Source organism: Eptatretus burgeri, chromosome 6 (assembly GCF_056783735.1).
Source record: "Eptatretus burgeri isolate ZD-2024b chromosome 6, Ebu_testis_v1, whole genome shotgun sequence".
Lineage (NCBI taxonomy): Eukaryota > Metazoa > Chordata > Myxini > Myxiniformes > Myxinidae > Eptatretus > Eptatretus burgeri.
The window spans coordinates 25,620,162-25,639,948 of record NC_140966.1 but is presented as its reverse complement, the minus strand read 5'-3'; the positions used below and the strand labels follow the sequence as shown (position 1 = coordinate 25,639,948).

The window sequence follows — 19,787 nt, the reverse complement described above, 5'->3', positions numbered from 1 at the left end:
TGTTTATGTTTAAAACTACTAACTATCACGACTATATCATTTGTACTAAATTGTTATCACAATGAGTTTAGCGAAGGTTTGTATTATTATTATTTTCTTTATTTGGTGTATTTGTGTTCCTGCCATTACAGAAATATCCCACAAAAGTTCCATGGGGCTATAGTGGCATTTTGGCCCTATATAAATTAATGCCGATGAGAATTTCACTAAATGAGAATCCTTTAGGAGTACTGGAGTGTGGATGGATTGATTGGGCCCCACAAGGCTCCATCCTGGATACCAGCAACTTAAATTCATGTGACATCATGCTTATGGTGGTCTGAAGCAAAACCCTGTTGAAACAATTTTTCAACAGTTGAAAACGTTTTGACAGCAGAAAAATCGACTGCAAACGATTAAACCAATTTGTTGACTCGGTTTCACCGTCTCATAAGCACGCACAATAGAGCCTCAACTCGGTTCCGTCAAATTTTCGTCTCTTCCTCAAATTTAAGGAATATCTTTGTGGAGAACATCTTTCTTCTGCCGATTATGGCAAGGTCACTGAAGTGCTGGTTAAGTCAGCAGGATGGATAGGTCTATCGTGATGAAAAAAAATTAAGCACTTGAACATTGGGAGAAATGTGTACACCGCAGTGGTGATTATGTTGAGAAATAAATATGCACCATGGTAGAATGAATATTGAAGTTGGAATCTGTCTTTATTTCAATGAAATATCTTTACCCACTTTGGAGTAAAAAAAAATATATATATATATATATATATATATATATATATATATATATATATATATATATATATATATATATATATATATATATATATATATATATATATATATATATATGGCATTACTGTTCAACATTGCCCTCGTATTTGGCTCAATTCAAACAAAAACGACTTGAAACAAACTATGAGATCAGTTAAATGCCATGCTCAAAATGTCTTTCAAAACCACTGCCGCCTTGATCATGAAAACCAACATCAAATAGAGAAGTTTTAGAAAGCCCAAATCATTAAATAAATAGTGGAAAAGCACATGTGGAAAATAAAAGTTGAAAAAAAAAACATGTGGCAGTGAAACTTTCTGTGTGTGTGATGCTCAAGATCGTCAACACCCTGTGCAGGGATAGGAAAGTTTGCCGATAACTGTTCGAGATGGACAAGTTTACATGTTTTGCATCAGTCATAACTTTCACCCTTCCATAAAAAAGCCAGAAGGTCGAAGATTAGGCTGAAATGTCACAGTTGCACAACTCACTTGAGCTGAACAAATTCTCTAATTCTTGAACACCACAGGGATCGCATCAAAATGGCAAACAAGTCCATTTGCATGATCCAGTTTGTCATCACCGATCTGATGATAGATTATAATTTACGAAAAGAGATCTGCTGTCATTTATTACACAAGTTGCAGCGTCTGTGGTAATGATCATGGACAGACTGGAAGGAGACATTGCCTTTGACTCTGCAACCATGCATGTCATGTCCAGACGGGCAAAAGTGTGTAGCACAGTCGATTGCACGATATGTGGTTAGATTGGACATTGATTCCATTTGGTTTGAGGAATAATATTTAAGAATTGACCCTAAAAGAAGCACAGAAGGCTCATCGATCATGGAAGTGCCCTGCAAAATTCAGGCAACAATGGCTGAACTACAAAAATGCTGTTTACCAACCATCAGGATAGTTGGAGGCCCCTTTGTTGTTGAAACTATCCACATCAAAGCCATTGTTCTAAAATAAAATCTTAAGTTGTTTGACTTTTTTCTGGTTGCCATTTTGCAATCTCCACTTTTTGAATGCTATCACATTTATAAAAGTGTAAAAACTGCTGCCATCATTACAGTTGCACCTGGATCAATTTTCCTTTTCTACTGAAAAGTACATTTGGGCATATTGCACCAATCCTTTATATTATCTTGTCTGGATGTGTGTCAACTTAAAGGCCAACTGTGTTCAACCTTTTATTTTGCTCTTCTCCTCTTTTCCTCTAGTGACTGGGAGTGTGGTATGTGTTCTAAATTGGAGGAAGCTGAAAGCTCGAGCAATTTGGACATGGGGCTTTCACCAACTGACCAAAGGGTAGGTGCAAATCAAAAAAGGTACTGCAGAATTTTTGGTGCAGTTCTTATTATATGAGCTCATTTCTGTGTTAATACAAATGCTAAACTTTTAGTTTTTTGTTTTGCAATATTTTCTGCTCTTGATATGTTAATTTTATTGTTGAGCTATGTCCCCACTCACAGTTATAGGCGGAAATGTGATGATTTAATGTGGGATGGGTATTTATGGCTCAATTATATAGATATTGTCACATGAATGGCAATCTCCCTCTGGGACACAAGCACGCCGATGCAGTTACCGTTCATGCTGAAGCTGAGACTTCAAGGACAGCTGAGCTATCAGTTTCTCACAAGCTAACACCGAGAGCTCTCCAGTGGGTTTATTTCCCGCTCGCTGACACCAGTGTTGCGAATTCGCGCCCGCCGGCGTGCGATCGGCCGCTCGACTCGAATGGCGGCCGCCTCGCCCACCGGAACGTACAATTTAGTCGTGACCCTCTCGGAACAACGCTGGGAGCAACCTCACCACGATCGTGCCAATTGCCCACCCGCGCAGGATAGAGTTGCTCGCCAAATTCGATACCTGCGCAAAAGTACCTGCGTACCTGGCAGGGGCTGCGTACTCAAAAAGTACCTGCGCGAGTGGCCGACCGGGCGATCGTATCACACCACAGGCGGACTCCGGACACGAACCGCTTAAGCGGTCCGTTCCGTGCTACAGTGATAACCGAACGGTGTTATCGTCGGCCTTGACGGTTCCGATTAATTACCGGGCGTTTTAAACCCACTACGAACCCCTTACATGATGCAAGATGGAAATTCAAACAAAGGAAAGGACGCAGCGAAACGGGGAACAAGTTCACACAAGCACTTTATTCACATGCACACAGACAAGCACGTATCCACAGCAAAAGAAAAATGCACATAAAAAGCAAAGAAAGAGTTAAAACCGAATATGCGTACACACGGCAACACTTAAAACAATACTACTTTAAGGACAAGTGCAACCAACAGTCATTTACACGAACCCAAAGGAAAATAGAAAGTTGCGACTTCCCTGCACGCGTCATCCAGCGTCGCGTCCTTGACCTTGAATCCGAGCCTCCTCCGATGTGGTCTGCGACTCTCACCTCGCGCTGGCACGTGTAGCCGCTCTGCGCCACGAACGGGGCTTCCGGCACCTGGCAGAAGGCTCGCCCTCTCCCGCTGTAGACGGCAACAGGGCCCAGGACGAGGATGCGCCGACTCGACTCCCTCCAGCTGGACTCGTAGGAGAACTCTCTGAAGAACTCATGGACGAACGAACCACCAACAGCAACAACCACACGCAGACGAGCGAAGAGGAGGAGGAAGCGAGTGGAGGAAGAGAGAGAGGGGCAGAGTGAGAGAACGCGCCCCGCCCGTGTCCGTCTTTTATAGCGCGGGGCTCCGCCCTTCGCTCCGCCCCGTTTTCGGCTCCACCCTCCTGCGAGAGGGTTCTCGAAAAGGGGCGTTCCCTCACCCCGACCGCCTCACGCTGTTCATTCACCAATCGGCGGCGAGCTGCCCTTCCCCCTTCCCTCACACCAAGCGCGGGGAAGAATGGGGGGAAAAAGTCCACCAGCATTGTTGGCGGTTTTTGTTAGTTTGAAATAAAAGATAGAGAAAGAAAAACGACTAACTGAAGGATCGCAGCCCAATTGGATCACATAAATTCCCTCTATACAACGGGTTTGAGCTAACCAGACATGTATCTCTCGAGATATCTCACCTGAGGGCCCTTTATGGTGTAATGTGAATTTCCACAGCTGTAACACTACCCCCTCCCCTTTTTACAGACTCGTCCCGAGTCGTCAAATTCTCGTGTGCCATCATGTGTAGTTCTCCCCTAATACATTTTACCTTCGGATCCCTGGGTGCAACATTCATGTATTCGTGTCCCCAAAATAAATAACCTGAGGGCTGAGTAACTAACTAACAAACACACTCATACAGACGACTTAAATAAAATTGCCGGCGCTAGACAGACATGCCGGGGGTGCACTCATATTTACAGTACAACTTAACAGTACAGCTAGGTGGAGGCAATGTACATAGAGGTTTATATATATATATATATATATATATATATATATATATATATATATATATATATATATATATATATATATATATATATATATATATATATATGCCTGGTGTTGGCGCAGTGGTTAGGGCAGCGGCTTGGGATCCAAAAGGTCCTGAGTTCAAATGGGCCACTGAATTAATACACCAGGGGGTTGACTCAGCCTGTCATCCTTCCGAGGTCGGCGAAATGAGTACCAGTATACTGGGCCGGTATATACCCCGGTTAAAATAGGTGTACCATATCCCTGTGTCGTAAGAGGCGACCAGGGTTGCGTCAGGAAGGGCATCCGGCGTAAAACATGTGCCAAATCACTATGCGGATCATACGGATGATCCGCTGTGGCGACCCCTAACGGGAGCAGCCGAAAGAAGAAGAAGAAGAAGATGTGTGTGTGTATATATATATATATATATATATATATATATATATATATATATATATATATATATATATATATATATATATATATATATATATATATATATATATATATATATATATATATATATATATACAGTAATACCTTGACATACGAGTTGAATTCCTTCTGTGACCGAGCTCATAACTCGGTTTGCTAGTATATCAAAACAATTTTCCCAATTGAAATTAATTAAAATACCATTAATCAGTTCCAGCCCCCCCCCCCCCCAAAACACCCTAATTTCTTTGTTACGTAGTTTTAAAAATGAGAAATGTATCTATAAATACTAAATAACTAATACGAAACTTAATACAAAGATAATAAAATAGAATATAAATAAATAAACTGGTTTTATAAAATGTATTTACCTTGGAGATGAGATGACTTCAGCTTACGGAAGATTCTGGTGGAGGTGGAGGTGGCGGCAGTGGTGGAGGTGGTGGTGGAGTAGATAGGCGGAGGAGATTTGAAGGTATCATCACATTTTATCGCTAAACGTAATTGATACAATTTTTTTTTAATTCACTTTATCGCTAAACTTAATTGCAACAATTTTTTTTTACATTTTATTTTTTTATTCCATTTGCCGTTACACTTAATTGCTACAATTTTTTTCCATTTGTTTTTTCACTTCACTCTGCAACAACAAAGAAATTTGGCAAAATAACTGCACCAATGAAAAAACAAGAGCTAAACACAACGCAGATTACTACGGTATGACCCTACTCAATGAGATAACCAAGAGAACTGAACGAGTGAGTGGCGGGAGATGCGTGAAAAGGCGGGAGATGCGGGTGTTCACTTGCTTGGCTGCGCGCGTCTCAAAGCTCGCTCCACTCGTAACTCGGATCTAGACTCGTAACACAAAGCAAAAAATCGTCCAAGCAACGGCTCGTAACTCGGAATACTCGTAAGTTAGTGAGTACATTTCTATGTCAAGGTATTACTGTATATAGAATATATATATATATATATATATATATATATATATATATATATATATATATATATATATATATATATATATATATATATTTATATATATATATATATATATATATATATATATATATATATATATATATATATATATATATATATATTGTTACGGATTCGCGCCCGCCGGCGTGCTGACGGCCACGTAACTCGAATCGCGGCACGTCGCCCACCGGACGGACAATCCAGTCGTGACCCTCTCGGACTAACGCCGGGAACCAGTCACGGGTGGACCTTTCGGTCTCACCGCGATCGAGCCAATCGGCGCCCGCGTGGGATAGGGTTGCTCGCCAAATTCGACCTACCTAAGTACCCACACGGAGGGAAGACCGGGCGATCGCACCTCGCCGCAGGTCGACTTCGGACACGGGCCACTTAAGCGACCCGTTCCGTACTATCGGGATAACCGAGCGGTGTTATTCGTCGACCTCGACGGTTCGATTAATTATCGGGCGTATTCAGCCCACTACCAACCCTTTACGTGAAGCAAGATGAGGATTCAATGAAAGAAATGACGAAGCGAAGCGGGAAACAGTTCAACACAAAGCACATTTATTCGCGATGAACGGAAAGCACACATATTCAATTCCACCAAAAGCACATAGAAAAGGAAAAGAAACACAATGCAATTTTACACAAAAAGCAAATGCGACAATGCAGATCTAATACTGATTACGCGAGCACACGGCAACACTTATACAATTTTACTTCACAGACGGCGCCGACAACACATACCCAAAACCAAGAAAAAGAAAAGAGAACCCTCAAGGATGAGGCGGGCCTGAGGCCGAGACCGGGTCGGGCCTACCCGTCTGGTGATGAGACGCGGAGCGGCGATGGTGCCTCAACTCCGCGGGCCTCGCGGACAGTGTCTGGTAGGGGGTGGGAAAGGGGCCCCCTTGGTCGCACTATCTCAGCGCGGGGGGAAACAGGAGGGGGTTGCTGATGCTCGGGGGAAAGGAGGATTTCTACTCTGCCTCGAGTCCCGCGACGAGCGTCTCCACCTCGACCAGGTCGCGCCGTCGGCCTCCCTGGTGTGCAGCTCCCGGCACGACGCGAGCACCCCCTCGTCTGCCCTTGCCGCCTCTCCACAGCTCCGTCCCCTTCGCTCCGACTCCAACGCACACGACGACGACGACGACCAACTCCTTCTTGCTTCTTCTTCCCAACTCCACCGGCTGCGAAGTCTTAACTCCTCTTCACTTGACGAACGCGGTCGCTTATATAAGCCCCGTGGCTTCGCTCTCTCATCTTTGACCCCCTGCCTTCGACCTTTCACCTCGCTCCCCATTGGCCCGAGAAAAAGTGAGCGTGAATGCATTTTGATCCATAAATTTGCATATAGCGACCGCCCTCCAACGCCCTGGAGGCAGGGCCAAATCGCCCCTCGCTCACCGATTGGACGGAACAAAAGTGGGCGTGTGTCGTTTTTGATCCGTTTTTGGAGCTGAAAATCCGTGGTTTTGTACACGCTGTTCGGCGCGCGCCCTGCACGAGTCCAACACCGGTACCCACAAGCGGCGCAAGAACGGTGGCGATGCGACGGTTGCGAGGTGTGACGTGAAGCGGCGCCGCGGTGGGTGGTTGATGTTGTGGTTGGTGGTGGTAACAATGGCGGTTGGTCCAAAATAAAGATAGTAAAAGAAAAACGGCTATCCTGAAGAGTCGCAGCACGCATAAATGACATGTATTCCCACTAGACAACGGGTTTGGGCCTAACTACACATATACTTACCGAGATATCTCACCTAAGGGACCTGAATGGTGGTTTGCGAATTTGGTAACCACAACAATATATATATATATATATATATATATATATATATATATATATATAGATATAGATATATAGATATATAGATATATAGATATATAGATATATAGATATATAGATATATAGATATATATATATAGATATATAGATATATATATATATATATATATATATATATATATATATATATATATATATATATATATATATATATATATATATATATATATATATATATATATATAGATATATATATATATATATATATAGATATATATATATATATAGATATATATATATATATATATATATATATATATATATATATATATATATATATATATATATATGTACATTTGATACAGTTGTCAGTATTGGTTAATTCAGGTTTGTAAGTGGTTAGGGAGCAATTTAGGAAATCTTGTTTATCATTTTGTAATAATTCTCGTATTACACTTTCTGGAGTATTCATTCCGTTTCAGAGTTCTTTGATAGGATTTGATTCCTCAATATTAAATCTGTTGTTGATTTGATTTTTCTTCTTTGTATACAAATTTGAATTTAGCACTGGTTAAGGATGCACTCTTTGGTGTTGCTGATAGTTTTTAACTCTTATCACTGAACAACAAAAAATTTTTACTGGAGATGTGTAAAGTGATTTAGACTAATTTGGGTACGCTGATTTCAAAAATCATAACCGTTTTGCTGTATCACGTCAGGATTTTCAGTAACAGAAATATTCCCATTGCATAGAAGTCAGGATTTCAATGAAATTTACAAAAATTCATTTATCCATTTATTTCATCATGAATGCTTCAAAATTATAGAAATTACAGAAAAACTCCACTAGAATGTAATTAAAAATGCTTGAGGCATCTGGCTTTGCGTTTGTGCTGCTCTGTGTCAGTTTCACGATGCAGGAACCAGCAGAAATCGCCCATCATGTTCGGGTTGTGCCGCCCTTGGTAACGCGTCTCCATGAGTGAAATCTCTTGGTGGAATCGCTCGCCGTGCTCGTCCGAGACTGCTCCCAAGTTGTCAGGGAAGAAGTTCAGGTGCTGGTGTAGGAAATGGATTTTCAGGGACATCCTGGAGCCAAGTTTCCTGAAGGACTCCAGCAGCTGCTGCACTATTTCTTCATAGTTGTCCGCGCGCTCGTTCCCCAAGAAGTTGTCCGTCACAGCTTTGAAGCTCCTCCACGCTGCCAGCTCTTTGGGGTTTAGAGTTGTCGGAAAAGTTTTGTCCTTCATAATCTGTCGGATTTGCGGTCCAACAAAGACACCAGCCTTGATCTTGGCCTCCGACAAGGTGTTGCCAAACTTTTCCTTGAGATATAAAAACCCACGCCCATTCAGATCCATTGCCCGTACAAAACTTTTCATCAAGCCGAGCTTTATGTGGAGTGGTGGAAGGAAAACCTTGGCTGGGTCGACAAGGGCGACATGCTTCACGTTGTGTCGACCAGGTACATGCTCTTTTCGCTCTTCCCAATCTTTCTTCGTCCAGTGATTCTTGTCGTCTCTGCTATCCCAGAGACAAAGGAAGCACATCTATTTCGTGTAGCCTGACTGCAGCCCTAACAACAGCGCCACCACTTTCAAGTCTCCGCAGATGTGCCAGTTGAAGTCATTGTACTTGATGGAATCAAGCAGCTGCCGCATAGTCTCATAGGTCTCTGTCATGCCGAACGCGTGAGCCAGTGGGACTGATGGTTTCTCGTTGCCATTGTGGAGCAAAACAGCCTTCAAGCTGTTCTTCCCCGAGTCGATGAAGAGGCGCCAGTCTGCAGGATCGTGATCACACCCAAGTTCTTTCAACAGACCGTTGATGTCACTGCAGAATGTCATCGTGTCTTCCATCTCAAAGAACTCAGCCATGTCTCTGTGACGTGCTCTGAACAAGGATATCTTGGTGTTAGGTTCAAGTAGATTCCACTGCTGCAGCCTTGATCCAAGCAGCTCTGCCTTCGCCTTTGACAGCGAGAGATCTCTTACAAGATCATTTAAGTCTCCCTGGTTCAGAAGGTGTGATTCTTGAGTGTCGGGTTCAAAAGGTTCATCATCACCATCCTCTTCACCACTGCTTACAGCTATGTTCTGATCAGCTGGAGGTGTTGGAACGGGGTTCTCGTCATCATGAGGCACAGGTTTACGAGCAGAGATGCAGTCAGCGTACTTGATGTGACCTTTATTGTTCTTGTTGAAGCCGGCGATGCTTGTGCAGCAGAAATAACAATCATCATGATGATTCTGCGGCTCACGCCATATCATGGGCACCGCAAATGGCATGCTCGCACGCTTGCCCACCAACCACTGAGTCAAGGTTGTGTGACAGCTTGTGCAGCAGATGTGTGGTGCCCAGCTCTGTTCTTGGTCCCCCACCTTACACCCGAAGTAGTGAAAGTAGGCGGCCTTCATTTTCACTGCTGTAGATATACTTCGCTGTTGATATTTTTTGGTATACTGACCACAGACATAACAGAAGTTGTCAGGATTATTGGTACAGGAACGCCTACTCATCTTTATCTGAAAGAAAGAAATATAACACAAGTTAACAACAATTGTACGAAATAGACATGTTAAAGACATATGTAAATTTCATTGAAATCCTGACTTCTAGGCAATGGGAATATTTCTGTTCCTGAAAATCCTGACGTGATACAGCAAAACGGTTATGATTTTTGAAATCAGCGTACCCAAATTAGTCTTAATCACTTTACACATCTCCAGTAAAAAAAAAATTTTGAAATTTGTTGTTCAGTGTAATCATTTTTTATGTCTCAGGTTTGATCGGTCATTCTTTTCTAAAAAACAGAAATATATATATATATATATATATATATATATATATATATATATATATATATATATATATATATATATATATAGTTTTAATTGTTTTGACCAACAAGGATTGAAAGATGCTGTTAATTTGTAGCAACACTTTTGTATCTTTTTGTGGGAAAATATTTCAACAAATAAAAGACATTCCAATGGGAGGGAACTGTCGCCCCCTATTAGTGGACATTTTCCTTGTTTATTGTTTTTGTGCAGAAGTTGATGATGAAGAATAAGAAGTTAGGCTTTGTTAAAATGTCGTCTTCTACATGTTATATTGATGATGTTTGTGTGATTAATTATAAGGTTTTTTGATCAGCTGATTAATCGGATTTATCCAGAAAGCCCTAATAGCAGATAAGAGTAGTAAGGATAGTGTAGTTGCATCTCTGGATGTGTTAGAGTTGGAAGTAATTGTTTTAGTTCAAATGTGCGTCATAAAGTTGACTATCTTCGTTTTCCTGGTATATTGTGTACGTTTCCGTCTCGTAATGTACCGGTTAATATAGGTGACAATGTGTTTTCATCTCAGTTTATTAGATATGCTGGAATTTGTTCTGTTCAGGATGATTTTTGGTTTGTGATAAGAAGATGTATTCCATCATGTTAGAGAGGGGTTATTGTGCTAATATTTTGATTCTGTCATGTGGAAATGCTTTTAGACATCTCTGTGATTTCTTGTTTTAGCTTGGTTGGTTTTTGTGGAAACAGGTTCCTATCGCATTAGAAGTTGTGTGAAATAATTTAAATAAATAAAGGGATTAATGTATACCAACAGAAACATGTGGAAACTCCACAGAATGCAAAATGTGACTTCAAGCTCTCAACTCCCCCCCCCCCCCAGCACCCATCTCACAAACCCCATGTCCTCAACGTCCACCTCCAAAAACAAAGTCCTCACCCTACCCCCTCTCAACCTTAAGACATTAATCCTCTCCCTATTCCAAACCTTCATACAACCTCCTCACCCATCAAGGTCGCCTGTCTTGTATGTACATCACCAACTACTAATACATCCATCTTGATGATACATAAATCACCAACTAAGGATGTGGATGCCTGAGGCGTCTCTGCCTTCACAAAGCAGTGAGCACCAACATGGTGGCCGTAAGATATTGAAATCTGTCTTCAAGCCACCTCACTACCCAAAGTCCTCAACCACACATTACACCCTCCTCCCCTTTTGTTCCCGTTCTTCAAAGTAAAAGGGCAAATTGCAATGTCGTCATTACATATTTATTCATTACCTCATTGAATTAGTGGAATATTTGGCTCACCATCAACTCTATTTATGGAAAGCGTGAGCTAAACATGAAGTAGATGTCTGACAGGTCATGGTTTGTTGTGATCGGTCTTTTGTCTTTCTGTGTAATTTTTAGCTCACCTGGAAAGTAGTTCTGGGGAGCTTATGGGATGGTGCATCGTCTGTCTACCCGTCCATAAACACTTGCAACTTCTCTGAAACTACACACACAATTTCGATTAAATTTGACCATAACCTTCATAACCCGTGATGTACCAATGCTTGTTTACAACATTAAAAATAATCAGGGTCTCAGGGGGAGTCCGGGAGAGGGGTGTTGCCACACAAAATATGTATTTGCTTTCTTTTCCGAAACGCCAAATACAATTTTGTGAAACTTGACCACAACCTTCATCACCCATGATGAACCAAAGTTGAAGCCTGGTGTTGGCTTCATGGTTTGGTTGGATGGTTAAAGATATTTGGGTCTTCAGTTCAAGTATACAAAGCTTTCATCTGCAGCTTGATGGAGTACTGCTCTCCCCTTAGCTGGTGCTCCTGCCTCACACCTCACTCGGCTTCAAGCTGCAGAAATCAAGGCTTTTCGGCTTTAAGGATCATTGGTATCTCCCACGATGAAGCTGAGTTTTTGGGTCTCACTCTCACTGCAAGCAGGTCGGTAGTCTCTCTGTCCTCTACCATCTCCTCTCTGGCCTTGATCCGCCCTACTCTGTCTGTGCTCTATCCCCCCCCCTCCCCTATATTTCCACAGGGTGCTCAAGGTCTGTCAGCAACCCCCTTTTGGTGAAACTACCAAAATCAAAAATTACTGTTCACCTTCACTCTTTCATTCCTCTCCCCCCCCCCACCCCCCAGCTCTGGAACAAACTCCCACACTCTTCAATCCCACTCTTCCCTCCAGGTCTTCAAAACAGCTGTTCACCACCATGTCATTTCTTCCCCTGTCCAAAACTATGATCTTTTCTACCCCCGTTAATCCACCCCAAACCCACCTCAAAATTCTCTGCTTTCCTTCCTGAAAGTCCCTGAAGTGTCCATCTTGTTTACCCCGTGTTCCCCACCCCATCTCTGTCCCTTCCACAGATCTCCCAACGTCTGTGTTCTCAACTGTTTTGTGCTTCCCTCTCCCACCCCTCTTGTCTCCTGCTCCCTTTGTTATACGTTCTGTGTGCTAGCTCTTATACAAGCCTCAACAATGTATACAAAAAAGAGTCCCTGTCATGCTGTTGAATTAACACCAGACGGGTTGACTCAGCCTGTCCATCCTTTAGAGTTTAGAGGTCGGCAAAATGAGTACCAGCTTGCTGGTAATAGGGGGCATTCATCAGCGGCGTCGCCATGCCTGCAGAAAATGATGCAGCCAAGCAGCCACAGGCTGCATATGACTAAATAAAATACCAAAGTTTGTTCACACCATTAAAAAAAAACATAGGGGCAATGCCCCTGGGCGTTCACCTGGTAGAATACTGATGCTGAAGAGGAAGTCCATCCACATGGGATGGAATCAGCAAAATGTACCAATGAACCGCTGTTATAGCAAATACCTATCTTGGGAGCCACCCCCCCCAAAGTAAATCCCCTTTGACCACAAATTAATTTATTTATTTATTTTAATTATTACAGTGTTAGTTTTTTTTCGATAGCATGAACAAACTTTGGTACATCATGGGTGATGAAGGTTGTGGTCAAGCTTCATCGAAATTGTGCGTGTAGTTTCAGAGAAGAAAGCAAACATAATTTTGGGGCAATCCCCCCCTCCCCCCACCCCTTTACAGCCCCTCAGACCCAGATTTTGTAATGTTGTGAAGAAACGTTGGTACATCATTGGTGATGAAGGTTGTAATCAAGTTTCATCGGAATTGTGTGTTGTTTCTGAGAAGAAAGCAAATGCCTTTTTAGGGGGAGGGGGGCATCCCCCCATAAACTCCCTCTGTAGACCCCCTCAGACCCCCGTTATTATTTACTTTTATTTTTAAATTATTATACCTATTTTTATATATTTTTATATATATTTTTAATGCTGTGAACAAACTTTGGTAGATCATGGGTGAAGATGGTTGTGGTCAAGTTTCATCAGAATTGTTTGTGTAGTTTCTGAGAAAAAGTTGTAAGTATTTGTGGATGGACTGACGGACAGACGATGCACCATCCCATAAGCTCCCGAGAACTAGGTTCCAGGTGAGCTAAAAATTGAGGTCTAAGGAGGTCTACGGTGGGGGGGGGTTGCCCCCCAAAATAGGTATTTACTTTCTTCTCAGAAACTACACACAATCTCCATGAAACTTGACCACAATCTTCATCACCCGTGATGTCCCAAAGTTTGTTCACGTTGTTTAAAAAGTCGGGATCTAAGGGGGTTTATGAGTGGGGGTGGGGGGGGGTTCCGAAAAATAGATATTTGCAATGACATTGGTTCATTGGTATATTTTGCTGATTCTGTCCCACGTTGGCTCCTCAGTATCATCTGATCTGTCTCTATCTCTCTTCCAGGTTAGCATCCAGGGGTATTGCCCCTATTTTTTAATGTGATTATGATTAGCCTAATTGTGCTGATAAATTTATGTTCATAAATGATTGTAAATTAATTATATTCTTCGTGAAGTATCTTAAATACGCATTTAAGTTACAATTGTGGGTGGAGTCGGGGAAGAATTGTTGTACGCACACGCACAAACACGTGATTGCAAAACCCCATTTCCTGCTGCACGGGGGATGGGCTAATTATTAGATTTTGAGAATCCCCTAAACTGTTGACTTGTGGCTGAAACATGAAAAACAGTGCAGAGTTAAAGTCACTGCAAAGCACACATCATTTTTAACTGAGATAAGAAAATTATTTCCAGGAATGATCAGAAATCTTTTGGAAGTGACATATTTACTCGCAGACGCTCATTATGTTAAACCGTCATGTTTCCTTCTTCCAATGCATGCATGCCCTATCAAAGACGAGCCTTACCATTTTTTTTTTTTAAATGAGAAAATTAAATAAATAATCTAATCTACCTTGTGTGCACATTCACACAGAAATGTGAGCGCCTCCTGCTGTCGTTGCTCTGCTGTGGATCTGGGACTTCGCCGCGGTGGCAGCACTGCTTTTGGGTAAATCTTGCACTGCTTGCTTTTTAAAGTTAAAGTCAAATTTCTAAACCTCTGAATTATGGTATCTGATAGTTTGTTTATCTTCTCCTTGCATCCTTATATGCGGGAATATACTGTTTGAAGCAGGGAGTACAACTTCAAAAATTTTTCCCTGTGTGCTACTATCTCTAGTGGTTGGCTGTGGCATTTTCTGTGTCCTTATCAAAATTTAATGTTAGTTATTCGTGCTTTTTGTTCTATGAATGCTTTACAGATATTATTGGTTCACGGAAAAATATTCACGAAAAATATAAGTGACCACTATATTCGTTATTGTTGTGTGTCTGTCTCTGTCTGTCTGTCTGTCTGTCCCGAGCATAGCTCCGTGGGTTTTGATCCGATCCTGATAAAATTTTGGTGGGAGGTTTATATCATGATCTAGTTGTGTTTTCCTGAAAATGGGCATGGTGCGACCATTATGGGCGGAGCCACGCCAAAAAACGTGTTTTTAGGGGGTAGCCGATTTGAATTTGCATCTTCTCCTAGGGGGTTTGTCGAATCTGACAGGGGTTTCGGTATTTGGTTAGCCAAATGGAACCTGCATAGCCTCACGGAGGTCGATTTTTTTTTTTTTTTTTTTTTTTTTTCATTTTCGTCCCAAGGTCATGAACTTAGAAAATTGCGATTTTGACATAAAAAAAATTTCTTCTCCAAGGGGTTAGTCGAATCTGACATGGGTTTCGGTATTTGGTTAGCCCAATGGCACCTGCATAGCCCCACGGAGCTCGATTTTTCATTTTCATCCCAAGGTCAAGGCCACAAGGTCACGAACTTAGAAAATTGCGAATTGTTTTTAGGGGGTAGCCGATTTCAATTTGCATCTTCTCCTAGGGGGTTTGTCGAATCTGGCAAGGGTTTCGGTATTTGGTTAGCCCAATGGCACCTGCATAGCCCCACGGAGCTCGATTTTTTTTTTTTCATTTTAGTCTCAAGGTCAAGGTCACAATGTCATGAACTTAGAAAATTTCGAATTTTGACATAAAAATCAGATGACCGCCCAAACTTTGAGAGCTGGGATGACAATATTTTTTTGCATAATCTTGAGGTCATTCCTCACCTAAAGTCTTGAAACCATTTTTCTCTATCTCGAACACCTTACCCGTGGCGCCCCCTTAAAGTTTGTTTTTACGCTGATTTCATCAAAGAATGGATAATCCGAGGAGTGCGAAATGCCATATAGCCTATATGACGTTATATTGTTCCTGGAATGTTCCAGAGGAAGTTTTGCACCAAAGGTCATAATCCTTGACCTTTGACCTTTAAAGTTCACACAGGTCAAATTTTCAAAGTTGTGGGAATCGAACCGGGTTTTCGACCTTCTTCGACGAACTAACTCCAATAAGCTATAGCACGTATCCTGTTTCCTTATTTTAATGTCCACAACATTGTTTTGTGACCTTTAAAGGTTATGCAAAGGTCAAATTTTTAAAGTTGTTGAACGAAACCGGGTTTTCGACATTTTGCAGCTAATAACCTGTCACTCGTACCACATCATGTTGATCATTTTTATAACTTGGTCGAACATTATCACATTGTCTCATCCTTGACTTCTGAAACAATCTCCATCGTCAAATACCGCTCGTGAACCATCGTCGTCTTCAGACTTGTAATTCCTTATAATTACACCATCACATATCTGGCATTGAGGTACGATCCCATGTGTCTTCTGCGGGGAAAAAGAATTAGTGGCACAGACGTTATTGAAGAATCACTGCGGCTTCCAATGATCGCGCAAAATCCTGACTCGTAGATAGCAACGCTTCTAGTGATGTCATGAAAATGCGTGACTGTATACACACACGCACATGACTGCGTACGCTTGCCTGCCATACCACAGTGTACGTCCACAGGCGTGACTGCCCTGCCGCGCATCCACACGCGTCCCCTCTCCGGCTCGCCTTCACGCCCACCAGCACGCACCCTGCCTTGCCCCCACACCAGCATGCACCCCCTCATTCCTGCCGCCTTTGCACTCCTGCATCTACAAATACATATGTGTGCATGCACTCACTCACTCTGTCTCACTCACCCTCTCTCGCTCTCTGATATGTCTCGCGATTTTTCTCTCCCTCTCTCAGTGTTGATGTTCAATGGAGTTCTTGCCTTATCGTGGTGCTCCCTTTATGACGGTCAATTTCTTTACTTCGTTATAGCTTTTCACTTTTTAAACGATTAATTTACTTTCAATATTTAGACAGCTAAAAGCAATTATGTCATGCTGTTGTTTGTTTTCTGGATGGACAATATTTTCTTCCTGTTGAGCATGGTTATAGTTTCAAATGTGTAAATTTAATCAAAATGCTTACAACATAAAAAGTTCTGCTGTTTGAAAAGACAAAATTGGTATGGACTATGTAAATTATGCATTTCAGAACAAATGTGATCTGCATGAGTTAGTAAATAACTCTTTCAATTTGGTGAGTTTGAGAAGTATTTGAGCAAAAAAAAAAAAATTAAAATAAATTAACTGTGAATGAGTATTCATGAAAATTGATGACCAGTGGTGAAGCAATAGAGCAAGTACTGCAAAACTGAAAATCCTGGCACAAGGTTGATGCTCGGGTGAAAATGAAAACAACCTGTAGTTGTACATATGTCTACTGGATTATCTCTTATAATATCGTGTATTTGTGCTCCCCTGTGGCAGAGCAATCGTCATGCAGAGCTGTTGTCAATCAGAAAACAGTTGGAAAAAGGAGTGCCAGTACCATATTCCTGTGGGTGGAATTTCATCACTGCCATGGATACATTTCTCAGCTCTGCAATGTCTGCAATGGTAATCCATTTTGTCTGCATTGATGTTCCATGCAAACAAAGCTGCAAATTTTTGAAAGTTTAAAGACAAATCCTGGATGGTTATTAAATGCAGGTCATGCTTCCTGATTATGTGCGAATGTGAACGGAGCAAAAAGTTATTTTATTTTATTTTATTATTTTTCGGCTTCTGCAGCGGAAGGCATTGTTTTTCAGGTTGTCCGTCCAGCTGTACGTGCATAGCAAATTTTCCTTACCACGATAACGTTTGAACTACGATCAGAATTCTCACCAAACTTGGCAAAGGTATTAACTAACACAAAAATTAAATAATTAGATTTACGGTTCAAAAGGTCAAAGGTCTATGGTTATGTGACCTTTAATTGAAGATCTTTGTTGCCACAATAACTTGTGAACCACAGAAAGGATTTCGCCCAAACTTGTACAAGTATGAACTATGATTATTAAGATGAACCGATTCAGTTTTGGGTTCAACAGGTTAAAGGTCATGTGCCTTCTGAAAATCGTTTTGCAGATCGTAATTTGAGTCTGAGAAGCATCTGATGTTTTCTCTCTTCTACTTATCTTTTTCTTTCATTTAACCTTAAATTTTTCATGTGACCTTTAATTGAGACCAAACGTAACAATGGGTTGACATTTCATGCAGATGGAGGCAAAACCATTAATGCATTCGTGTCAAATTCTATTCTGTAGTTATTGCAGGAGAAAGGAAGGAGTTGAAATGAAAAAAAGTCCAGAGGACATGTCTCCAGAATGTGCATCTTTCTTCAAGTCGTTCATTTACTTGTGTACAAGTTCTTCAAGGAACTTTTTTGTCACTTTGCAAATTAAAAATATAAAGTAATTTTTGCAAATTGTGAGGCAAAGGGTGGAAGTGTCAAAATATGTTTCCTAAAAGATGTTAATTTTAATACATAGTATTTCATTGGTTGAATGAAAGGGTCTTCATTCAGCCACTTAACAACCACACCACGATTTGCACTGCGGTGAAGTTGAAACTTGGATCTAACTTTTCCTCAGTGTTGTTGTTGTTTGCCAAAGTTTTCTCCAACATTTTACTGATTTAAATAGATGTAAAAATGGGCACTGTCATGTGTTCTGTTTCATATGAGGAATCTATCAGAAAAATAGAAGAAAAGCATTTGTTTCCTTGGTAGCACTGGTAGCACATTCTGGAAGCCTGAATACGAGTGAGAATTGACAGTTCTCATTTTGAAGTGACGTGTTCCATCCATCCATTGGGACCATACTCTGTGCAGAGCGTTGGTGCTGCCTTAGAAGTCTCCTGGGCCATTGGACACAATTCTGGAAAGGTCACCACTCCAACACAGGATACCAGCAAGCTGGCACTCATTTTGTTGACCTCGGAAGGATGACGGACAGTTAACCCCACCTGGTATTAATTCAGCACCCGAGCAGGATTTGAACTCAGGATCTGAGGATTCCAAGCCCACTACCCCAACCATTAAGAAGTGACGTGTTGCATCATTATTATTATTATTATTATTATTATTATTTTGATAGTGATTCGGGTAATGTACTTGCAATGCTGTAGAGACAGAAAATTAGAGCAGACATTTGCAAAAAATTTCAACAAAAAATGCAAGTAATAAGCCAGAACCAAAGGAAGTGGCTCACTGACAGCCTGCGGGTGAGGCAGTTGCGGTCAAGAATTTTGCTTTCTCAACTTGGAAGGTTAACCCAATTGAGCGCAATTTTGGTCACTCTGCAAGACTCACAACAAGTGTGTCCATCCTTCATAAAGCCCAGAATAACTTATTTTACAAATCGCAAAGCCAAACTCTCCAACCATTCAGGCTGTTCGAGATAAGGCATAAAGTCGCAACTCCCTGCTTGCCTACAAATCTGGTGTACCCAACCCATTTTGCTCTGTCCTCATCTTACCCATTTGTACTCGTTGCCTTCTCAACCCTGTTTATCTCAACCGAGAAAACTCTGTCCAATCTCTACCATGCATCTGCTACAAGACCAAATGTTGCTCTTGCTTCTCCTTTGTTTTAGCTCTTCAGTGTGTCCTCCTCCTTTGGCCAACTGGCATCTGCCTGAAAGCCAGCTAGCATCACTCCTGTTCTCACAAATGATGCAAAAACCGAACTTCTCAACTGCAGACCAGTGAGCTTCAAATTACAAGTGAGGTCATGGAAAACATAATTGTGTCCGATATCAAGTCTTTCCTGATTTCAAAACACCTGATCTCTGAGCTTTTGGATTCCAGCTGGTCACTCCACTTTGGAAAACCTGCTATCCTCTCATCAATGCTTTGAAGCCGTAAATCTTAATCATGAGGTCAGGACCATCTCCTTGGACAAATTTTGGGCACTCGACACAGTCTGAAATCGTGTTCTGCTTGTCAAACACATAAACAAAACGCGTAACTCTTGCA

At 41.5% G+C, this 19,787-nt stretch overlaps 1 protein-coding gene across 1 annotated transcript in view; it reads left to right on the top strand.

Moving 5' to 3' along the window:
* The window catches only part of LOC147024419 (E3 ubiquitin-protein ligase TRIM33-like), a 204,351-nt gene that overhangs the window by 176,511 nt on the left and 8,053 nt on the right, over positions 1-19,787 (top strand). Inside the window, exons 16-18 of the mRNA XM_085884330.1 lie at positions 2,000-2,087; positions 14,495-14,569; positions 17,256-17,384. Coding sequence (XP_085740456.1) covers positions 2,000-2,087; positions 14,495-14,569; positions 17,256-17,384 — 292 coding nt within the window. The remainder of the gene's footprint in view (positions 1-1,999; positions 2,088-14,494; positions 14,570-17,255; positions 17,385-19,787) is intronic.